The 10,052-nt window shown below is 48.3% G+C and overlaps 1 protein-coding gene across 2 annotated transcripts; it reads left to right on the top strand.

The window, feature by feature from the left end:
• Positions 1-8,125, top strand: RFLNB (refilin B). Of its 2 annotated transcripts, none has more exons than XM_019739548.3 (3): positions 1-383; positions 3,135-3,244; positions 4,951-8,125. In XM_019739548.3, exons 1-3 carry the CDS (start codon positions 168-170, stop codon positions 5,279-5,281), a joined length of 657 nt encoding a protein of 218 aa, XP_019595107.2. In that variant the 5' UTR covers positions 1-167; the 3' UTR covers positions 5,282-8,125. The 2 variants fall into 2 exon arrangements, with proteins under 2 accessions (XP_019595107.2, XP_074175737.1); XM_074319636.2 differs by lacking the exon at positions 1-383 and adding an exon at positions 967-1,213.
• Positions 8,126-10,052: the final 1,927 nt, after the last annotated feature.

Raw genomic sequence — 10,052 nt, 5'->3', positions numbered from 1 at the left:
CAGGACGGAGGGCGGGCCCGGGGTGCGGCAGCCGGCGAGACCCGGACGGCGCGCGGGCGGCGGGCAGGCAGGCCGGCCGGGCGGGCAGCGGCCCTGGCCCGCGTCTGCGCCCCTCGCGTCCCTCGCTCGCCCGCGGACCCTACTCCAGCCCCGCCACGCGCACAGCCATGGTAGGCCGGCTGAGCCTGCAGGATGTGCCCGAACTCGTGGACACGAAGAAGAAGGGCGACGGCGTCCTGGACAGTCCGGACTCGGGGCTGCCCCCCAGCCCCAGCCCCAGCCACTGGGGGCTCGCGGCGGCCGGGGGTGGTGGCGGCGGTGGGGAGCGCGCGCCGCCACCCGGGGCGCTGGAACCCGACGCGGCGGCGACCCCCGCGGCCCCGGTGAGTGGCCTCGCACTGGCCCCTTCCCTCCCTACCCCACCCGCAGCCGGGCCCCGGGAGACCACCAGCCGGTCGTGCGGTCCCGCTCGAGGCGCGCTGTCCGCATCGCCACCGGTCGGTCGGGACGTCGTGGCCATCGGCGGGAGACCAGGGCGGGAGCGCTGCGAGAGCCTGGCCAGCTGGAGCCGGTGGCTGGAAAATTGTCATCGCCTGGGAGGCGCGGGTGCCCCGGGAGAGGCGAGCCGCCGCCTCCTCCCTTCGGGGTGGCGGCCCCCGGGGCTGGCAGGCTGTGGCTCGGCCACATTCCGGCCCGGGTCTGGCGGGAGGGGGTCCCGGGACTCCGGAGGGAATCCTCAGCCTTTCTTGGACTGAGAGCCGGCCCTCCCGGGCTTTGCCCCCCGCCAATGGCGGCTCCCAGGGGCCTTACCCCTACGGGATGGTCTTGGGGAGAGAGGTGTGCCCCAACTGCCCAGCTCCCCAATTCAGAGAGCAAACCGGGCCAGCCTTTGGGGACTATGTTAGTGGTCTTGGAGGGGTGTTTTGAGAAGGGTCACCCTATGAGCCTCCTGAGGGCCCCCTTTGTCCTGTCACCTAACCCGTGTCTGGCACATGATGGGTGGGAGACGTTAGGTGGGTGGAAACTTTAAAGAATGAATTCTTTTATTTTTTTAAAAAAGTTTTATTTAAAGAAAAACACCAAGTCTCTTTTTGTCTTAGGAATCACTCAGGTGGTGGTGTTTATTGCCTTTACCTCGAGCTCAAGGGAGGCCACATCCTGTCTGCAGTCAAAGCTCAGAGCAGGGCTCTCAGCCCACACCTTCCCCCTTGGGGTGGGTGTTTACAGCCCTCTCCCCTGGGGTGAAGTAGTCAGTGGCAGCTGCCACTCCTTAAGGACCCATGCACTTTGGTAGTGCGGGGAATTCTTGACCCACTGACCCTGTCTCTCAGTGGCCACCAGTGCATTCTCTCATTTCCATTAGAAGGCAGCGCTCACTGCATCTTGGCCTTCAGAACCCTGTCCATCTGGCCCTTTCTCGCTTCATCTTCTGCACCCCCTGACCACAGGCTGGCGCTTCTGATGCTGCTCTTTCCACCTGGCATGCCTTTTCCCTCTAAGCCCATCCCTCCTACCTCTCCCAAGGCCCTGCTGGCCCGTCAGTGCCCAACTTACCACCTCCTCTGAGAAGTCTTCCTTGATGTTTCCCAGAGCCATGAGGGAGTCTGTGGCCTCATCCCCACTCCCTAGTGGTACCCTTTTTCATGCATCGGTTATAACTCCTGCCACCCCCAGCCTGCACCTGGAACAAGGTGTGTGCTCAGTGAGTGTGTGTTGGGTGGGCAGGGCTGAGGGAGCAGAGAAAGCAGGGTCAAGAGGACCGACTGCTTGTGTGAGTACCTGGAAGAAGGCTGTAGAGTGAATGTTGGAGAGTTGCTTCCTGCTCATGGTGACTGTGTCATCTTCAGTCCCCAGGACTGTCTAGAAGGTGCCCTCTAGGTTGGGGAGTGTCCAGCAGCCAGAGAGCTGAGGGCAGAGCAGGGCGCACTGTCCAAACTTGGGGGCTGTTTCTGAAAGCTCTGCAGTAGCCAGTGCCCACACTTTACCCCTCTCCCATCCGCTGACTTTTGTTCTCAACCACAGCCCCTCACCCTACCAGGGCTTATGAAACAATTCACCGGGGCCCTCTCCCTCTCCCAGACCTACCCCGGTCCCCTTTGGCTTTTGCATTTTCACCCTATACCTCCACTTGACACCTTGTCCTGGTAACATGATAAGAGTTTCAGAGTCAACTTTCTAGAAGTGTCTGCTTCCTTCTCTGTCCTGGCAGATGTGGGGGTGGGGCTGCCAGCTCCATACCCGGCCCATGTGTAGATCCTTCTCTCAATTAGGAAAAAAAAAAAAAAATGATGGATCCTCAGGAAACCTGGGAATCCAAAGGGCTGCTCTCTATTGCTCACTTACCACAGAAGCCCTGATTCCAGTCAAATCAGGTGGAAACTAGCACCTGTGTCTAGGATGGCACTGTCTCTTTCGCAGGCTGCTTGATGAATCAGAAAGTCAGAAGCTTGGACCAGGCTGGAAGCCGGTTAACCTCTAGGCATGTGATGACGTGGGGAATGTTGTGGTGTGTCATCTTACTAGTGAGGTTATGGATTCCTCCATCTTGGTTGGGTGTTTGTCTGTCTTCCCCAGAGACAGAGGAGGTGGGGGAAGTGGAACTGAATCTGCAGTGTAAAAAAAAAATCCCTGGTAGAATTATTTTGTTTTGGCCTTTTCTAAAGTGTTGCTGAGACAATGATAGGGTTGGGGGTACATAATTGAGGGTTCTGGTTAGTGGCGCCCCAGTTCAGCGAGGTTTTCTGACTGCCTTGCCGCGAGATGACGCAACAGCCCCCAGGTCTGGCCACAGTGATGACACTGAGCCTGAGTTTCCTCTTTTCTACCTTTCACAGAACCTCAGTGTGGAACGGGCACCCCTTAAGTGTGCAGATAAAGTCTCAGAACACGTGTAAATGTGGCCCTTGTGAGGGCACACGGCACGTTCATGAGAGACCTGGGATTCAAACGCAGACCTTTTGGGTCCCTATGCAGTGCCCTTTCCATGCTGTGGGTCAGCCCTTCTCTGGCATCAATCCCGGGCTGGGGCGGGGGACACAAGTCATGGTTGGCCCTTCACCTGGAAGCACAGGGCCAGGATCATCTGTGGGGGATACATCGGCTTGACCTGTGATCTGTATTCCCCATCCTTACAGAATCCAGCCTCTCTCCCCACGCCCCCGGCGTCTGCCTGCACACCAAGGTTATGCCCCCTGTCCTTCGGCGAAGGAGTGGAGTTCGACCCTTTACCACCGACGGAAGTAAGGTAAATATAACAAGCTCTGATTGTATTTTATTTTTTAAAATTTAATTTTTTTATCCCAGAAATTAATGCTTGTTATTTTTAAACAAATCAGTTCATCACAGAAGTGTACCAAAGACTAGTCATAATGTCGTGGGTACTCTCTTAGATTTTTTTCTACATCCTAACCAATTAAATATTATAGACACATTTTAAAAGTGAAAACGAGATCATGTTACCATAAAGTCCTACAACTTGCCTTTTTTGCACCTCGTATGTCATGGCCACCAGATCTTAAATTTTCTTATAAAGTAATTCCTCTTTCCAAAAGCTGCTCCCCCATTTCCCCACCCCCACCCGACCTCCCACCCCTGCTTCAAGGTGCTGTCACCTGGTTTTCTGTTATAATTTCACTGGGCAAGTACCATTCTTCCTTTGGGAATTATCGTATCCAGGATTATCTGGGAGCAGAGATTTACTGAGAGGCTCTGTTCAAGATGTGCCTTTTTAGAGAAAGGAATTTTACTTTTGGGACCTGGTGGTTTTATAGCTGGAGTTTCAGTTGCCTTAGCACAAAGGGCCCTTTGACATGGAACAAAGGAGGCTCACCATTTTGAAGGTGAGCAGTTCAGCCCTTTATTCCTGCAGAGCTTGTATTTTGAACAAAATGAGGACGTGACCTCATGACATTAGCTTTCACTAGCCTCTTACCTACTTGCCCAAGGAGAATAGGCGTTTCTGTTCAACTCACTGAAAAGAATGCTGCTTCGTACTTCCTGACCGTGGGTAGGGGCTGATGAGGGCAGTGTTGTCAGACGTGTTTATGTGTGATGCTTGTATATGTTTTAGTATCTATGAACCGGTAATAATGATACAGTAAGATGAATGAATGGTCTTCTTACATAAAAAAAAAAAAAAAATGTAACCCCCAAATTACGAAAGGACTTTAAAAAAATAAAGTAGCTGCTGGATGTTGGGTTATTTTATGGAAATCAAGAAGACTGTAATTGGCTTTGATTGATAAGGTCAGGTCTAAGAGTCTCTGGGTTTGAGGGGTCTCCAAACAGAAGGCGCAGGTGGACCAAGTACTAGTACTTGGTATGGCCGAGCATTCAGAACCAGCATCTAGGATTTCTGGGTTCCTTCATCCTCTCACTGAAGAGTTGAGTGATCACTTTAGGGGAACAAAGAAACAGTTCACCCTCAGTGTGGCAGAAGAATCCACCTTGTTATACAATAATTATCATCAACAGCACTTGCTGTGTTAACACTCTGCCCAGTTATTATTGGGCACCTTTTACAGAAAGAGGAAACTGAGACTTGGAGATGTTAGAAGTTAAGTTAGTTAAGTAACTTGATTGAGCTCCCATAGCGTAAGTGATGGGCATAGACTCCAGGCACTGCTGCCTGCAGTGAGAGGCAGTGAGTGCAAGGTAAACTCTAGACTCTTGTATCTAAATCCCAGCCCCACTACTCACTCCCACTGTGACCTTAACCGCTGCACCTCGATTTCCTCTCCCAGCGTTGTTAGGACCATTACATTAGATCCTGGAAGTAAAGTGCTTTGAATAGTACCACACAGTAGGTGCTTCATCCACTCTATGCTGCTTCTGACTAGAGTGGACACATCTCAGAGTTTGTACCCCACGAGAGGTTCAAGGTCACAGTAGGGACCCCTAGGCCCCTAGCTCAGAGGAACGGCATCATGCTGCCTTCCATCTCCTGCCCAGGTACACTTCCTCGGTCAAGTATGACTCAGAGCGGCACTTCATTGACGACGTCCACCTGCCCTTGGGCCTGGCCATGGCCTCCTGCAGCCAGACGGTCACCTGCATCCCCAATTGCACCTGGCGCAACTACAAAGCCGAGCTGCGCTTCGAGCCCCGTCACAAGGCCACCCGCTTCCTCAGCACCACCATCGTCTACCCCAAGTTCCCCAAGACCGTCTACACCACCACCCTGGATTACAACTGCCGCAAGACGCTGAGGAGGTTCCTGTCCAGTGTGGAGCTCGAAGCCACAGAGTTCCTGGGCAGCGATTACCTCTCAGACGAGTGCTGACTCAAGCAGGCTGGGTGGGGCTGGACCAGCTCTTCCGCTGCCCTGGCCAAGTTGGGCCACACTGCCCTTGAGTGTCACTCATGCCCCCAGGAGTCTAATCTAGAGATACCTCTAAGCCCAGTATGGGGAAGAAAAAAAAAAGTCACGGCATCTTACAATAATTAAGAGAATTTGGTTCTTAAAAAATGTTCCAATTGTTTGTAAAAGGAGTGTATTTCTAGTTTGCTGCTGCCTCGTTTCCCCCAAAGTCTCAATTGGATAAGAAAATAAAAAAGACAACTAGAGCAAAAGGAAAACGGCCACAATTTGAAATAGGGAGGGAGGGGAGACCTTCTCTTCCATTGGTCAGTTTGTCTGAGGAAGAGCGTGGAAAAAGTCTCTGGAATGGAAAAAGTGAGCTTTGAGAAATTTCAGCGCCGGGTGTCTTCACTGCTGTGAAAGTAGTGCTAATTCAGTAAGCTGTGACACCCATATGGGTTCAATCTGTGGAGAGTTGAGTTCCATTCCATTTTTTATTTCCATTTCCATTTCTATTTCCTGTTAACCAAAACACTTGGAATTCTCTAAATCTTTTTCATGACATCGAAAAACCCCAAACTGCAATATATAAGATGCCTTTTTAAAAAAGAAAGAAACGGTTCATCCTGTTTTCACCTCTTTGGGAGGCTCAGGTCAACTGGTGGCTGAGTTTGGGAGCAATGGCTTCCGTTCCGGTTCCTTCCACTGGTTGCTTCTGAGCTCAGGCACTGGCAAAGCGCCTCGCACCCTTGGCATCTGGTTATGTCTCTACAGGCTTGTGTAACTCTCCTGATATGTGTTTTGGGGTTTCCAAATACTTTCCTATTTTTTCATAAGGCAAAACATAGCAGAGACACACGGCATTTTCTTTTGAGAGAAATGGCACTTTAAAAGAATGCTGAGGAACGATGCTTTTGGGGACTCCACGAGGCGGGTGTCACTCACGATGGGAACAGGTGACTGGCCACACCTAGGACCTGACAAAGTCTGTCTGTGTTTCAGGTGATGTGCTTCATCAGGATGGGGGTCCTGTCCAGGGACCCTGGGTCAGCTACTCTTAGGACTTTGATCGTGTCACCATTGCAGGGGAGTCTGCCAGTGCCTTAGGTCTAAGCCCAAAGCAAGGAAATTGCCTCCCCTCCTCCCCCAGGGGAAGCAAAGGTAAACTCAAAATAGGGAATGATGTCACAAGTCCAACCCCAAGCCTGTGTGCTGTTGTCACGGCACACGTTTAAGTTTTCAGTCTCATGTAAGTGACACTCATGGCGTTAGGTGTGAAATGAAGCAACTTTGTGAATTCAGCTGAACTGGCCTCCAAAGCAAGGACGGGGCCTGGGCCAGGAAGCTGTGGTGGGACATGCTGTCTCTGGCTCCACCCACTACCCACCCTGCCTCATCCCAACCCTTACTTCTTCCTCCTGCCAATCCTTGAGGTTTTTGAGTGAAGAAAGTGGCAGATGGCTTTTTCTCTTCCAATACTGGAAAGAACAAATTGTGAATATTTCCTCTGCATACATCCAAATTATGTCAAGGGCTTAGGGGTTACTGAGTACTGTAAGTTCAGACTCCTGCTATATTTCTGGGTTTCTTTTGACGGCTTCCATCTGTCCCGAAAGCAGAATTGATGGCTCTCTGGTTACCCTGGAGCCACAGCAGGGACTTTTGTTCCGATGAAAGCAGGTGTGATGATAATCACGCTCATTGAAAGTCATTGGAGGCCTGTAGAGCCAAATTGTCTTCCGATTTAACAATGTTTAGTCTGTCGTGCTCCTAACTGATTGGAGCATCTCCTCAGTGGAGCCTGCAGTGGGCTGGACAGTCCCGAGTTTGCCGGCGCTGAGGCTCAGCCGAGACCCCTCAGAGGGGCAGTGGGGACCCTGTCGTCTCCTTAGTCAAACAGAGCAACAAATACTTCCTGTGTTTGGAAGAGTACATGTCACGGCATTTGTCGATAAAAATGGATTTTTCTCTCTGATTCCATAATCTTGTCATTTAAGACAACTAATTGGTAAATATAATTTTTTAATTATGTTAAGAGAATTCCCAAGGCTTTGGTCTGGCCCCATGGGGACACTTGAATGAGCCCAGAACACTATCGTGGGCAGCAAGACACAAGAGACAAGTGCGGGAGAACAACACCAACCTTTGATCACAGCAAGGTTCTGAGATGTCCGTATGAGATTTTGTTAATTTAGGGGGATTGGGTCAAGTCCAGGCAAATCATTCTAGGTGTGGAGAAAATCTGAACTATATCAGTAAAGTAAGTAGAAGTGAGTGATTGTGAATGTGTAATGCTAATGGAAAAGCAGGTTTTATTTTAAGTTATTCACTAGGGAACCAACTTTAGTTCTTTCTAGTCCTTTTTCTTCAAACCTGCTTGGCTGCAAGTTGCAGGAAAGGAAGCACGTGAAGATACATTGGGACACTTCAGGGTAGAAAAATGACATCGATCAGTGGTGGATTCATGTTTGTTTGTAAGGTGGAAACAATGGTTTTTTAAAACTCGCTCATTAAAACCAAACATTCCTACGTGTATCTGGGAGATGCAGTTTGCTTATCAATTAAAAAGTCTTTTTTCAGTCTGTTAAATTATGGCTTTCATGTAATAAGGATGATTGTATTTTCAGAGAAAAACTGTTTTCTTTTCAAATCCAGACCTTTTAGAAAAGAATGATTACTTTTTCACTTGACACTTCCTGTTTCTAACCTTAGGAAATTCAGAATAGTATTTAACAAAAACTATTTTTTAAATTTATCTTTGACAACTGTCCCACTCCATTTTGCTTTGTGACTTCTTCATTTAACAATAAATTATCTAAACAACAACGACTTAGAGATGCCTCTCTTTTTAAAGTAAAATTGTAAGTGTTTTGGTTAAGAAAAATGAGAAAAACAGCTCCTCATCTGGACAAATTTTAAAATGTGATTGTATTTTAATTGTATAGCACTTCTGTTTAGAATATGCCTTCCCCTGGGGGTACGAGATTTCCAAGGGGTTCCTGGGCACAGATAGTTTTAGGGAATTGGTTCCCAGATTCACTGTGTACTCTTTCCTCAAACCCACCTGCCCTGACAAAGTAGTTGTAAGTGATGATTTCAGACCTGTCCTCCTTTCCCAATCTCCTCTTACAAATTTCCTTTCTCTCACTTTGCAGAAGACACACATGCCTTAGTCCAGGGGTGTCCAAACTGCGGCCCGCAATCCATTGTTAATTGGCCCGCAGCAAATTCCAAAAATATATTTAGTTTACTTAAATAAACCAGGTGAGGCAATACGTACTTCACCTCGAGTGAGTGGCCCGGCTGTTTGTGTATTTTACCGCATATGGCCCTTGGTGAAAAACGTTGAAAAAAGTTTGGACACCTCTGCCTTAGTCTAACCCATCCTTAATTTTATTGTGGGGCATTGCTCTGGGCTGGAAAAATCTGTAGGAACTAGACAAAGGAACACTTAGAGGCGTCAGTGCCTGGGCGCTAGGACCCTACTATAGGGCTTTGTGTCTATCAGCGTCTTACACATAATTTTGTCAAGGATGAAGTATGGTGGCGGAAGCGAGGTTGGCCTGTGTGGGGAAGTTCTCACAAGGCAGTTGGAATGATGACATTTTTCATTTAATACCCACGACATCTCTTCAATCTCAGACTATTGTCTTCCCTGAGGGAAGCAAAGAGAGGGTGGATAAGAGATACTGAAAGTGGAGGCATTTTAGTTCACTCAAGCATCAAATCCCTGGTAAGGCTCTGTGCCTTATCTGTTAGTCTTTCTGAGTTGCGACTCAGAAATAAGTAAGTCCCAGGAAAGCATATTATCATTTCTATATATTTTTTAAAAGCCAGTCTCTTTTTAACAGAAATTAAGTCTAAATTGGTCGATTGGGATGACAATGAGGGCTAACACTGCCGATAAAGTTATAGGTTATAAATTTTCCGTAAAATGAATGGGCTAACCAGCAGTTCCAAGGTTTTGTTGGAAAAATATTTAAATTGTGTAAGATTAAAGTTATAATAATTGTGTGTGTGTAGAGAGAGGCAAAAGTGTGTTGAAACTAATAATGTTTCAATCTTCCCCTGAAAAATACCTTTCTGAGTATATCAGATTAAGCTGGTGCCCTCCGGAGAAAACGTAGTAGGTATACTTAATAATAATATGATAAATCTTAGGAAGGCTTTTGGGTATACTTCTCAGACATTTAAGAAGTGAATGACCCTATTGATTAGGTAATGAATCCTTTTGCGAGGAATGCCTCTTTTCAAAATGAAATTCTAATAATTTGATTTTAGAGTAAAATCACTATCAGGTGGTTTGTTGCTGTTGCTGTTTCTCAGCGTGCTTTCTATGGAGTTAAATAAGGTTCCATGATCGGATAAGTTTGGGGACATGAAAAGCTGACCGATGCTAAATGTGTTTATTGCACGGCTTCTTGGATCCTTGCATTTATCGGCTTTTGCTGCATAACCACCACCACAAAAAAATCACAGTGGCACCTGGAAGTCAGCATTTATTTTTCACTTACAAGTTTACAGTTCTCATAGGATAGTTCTGCCCAAGGCTGGGTGTGGAGTTTAGGTTTGTTCCTCTTGTCTCCGAAGCAGGCTAGGGAAGTTACCTGGGGCGAGTTCTTCTCATGGAAGAGATCAAAAGATCCCAGAGGAGCGAGTAAATACATACAATACCCCTTAAGTTCAGCACTGGCACCCTGCTACTTCCATTGCCCATGATCTGTTGGTCAAAGGCAGTACATGATCAAACCCA

The sequence above is a fragment of the Rhinolophus sinicus genome, chromosome 12, assembly GCF_057876585.1.
Source record: "Rhinolophus sinicus isolate RSI-liver-muscle chromosome 12, RSI-T2T, whole genome shotgun sequence".
Classification (NCBI taxonomy): Eukaryota; Metazoa; Chordata; class Mammalia; order Chiroptera; family Rhinolophidae; genus Rhinolophus; species Rhinolophus sinicus.
The sequence above is the reverse complement of the archived record's forward strand: the minus strand, read 5'-3'. Positions and strand labels throughout refer to the sequence as shown.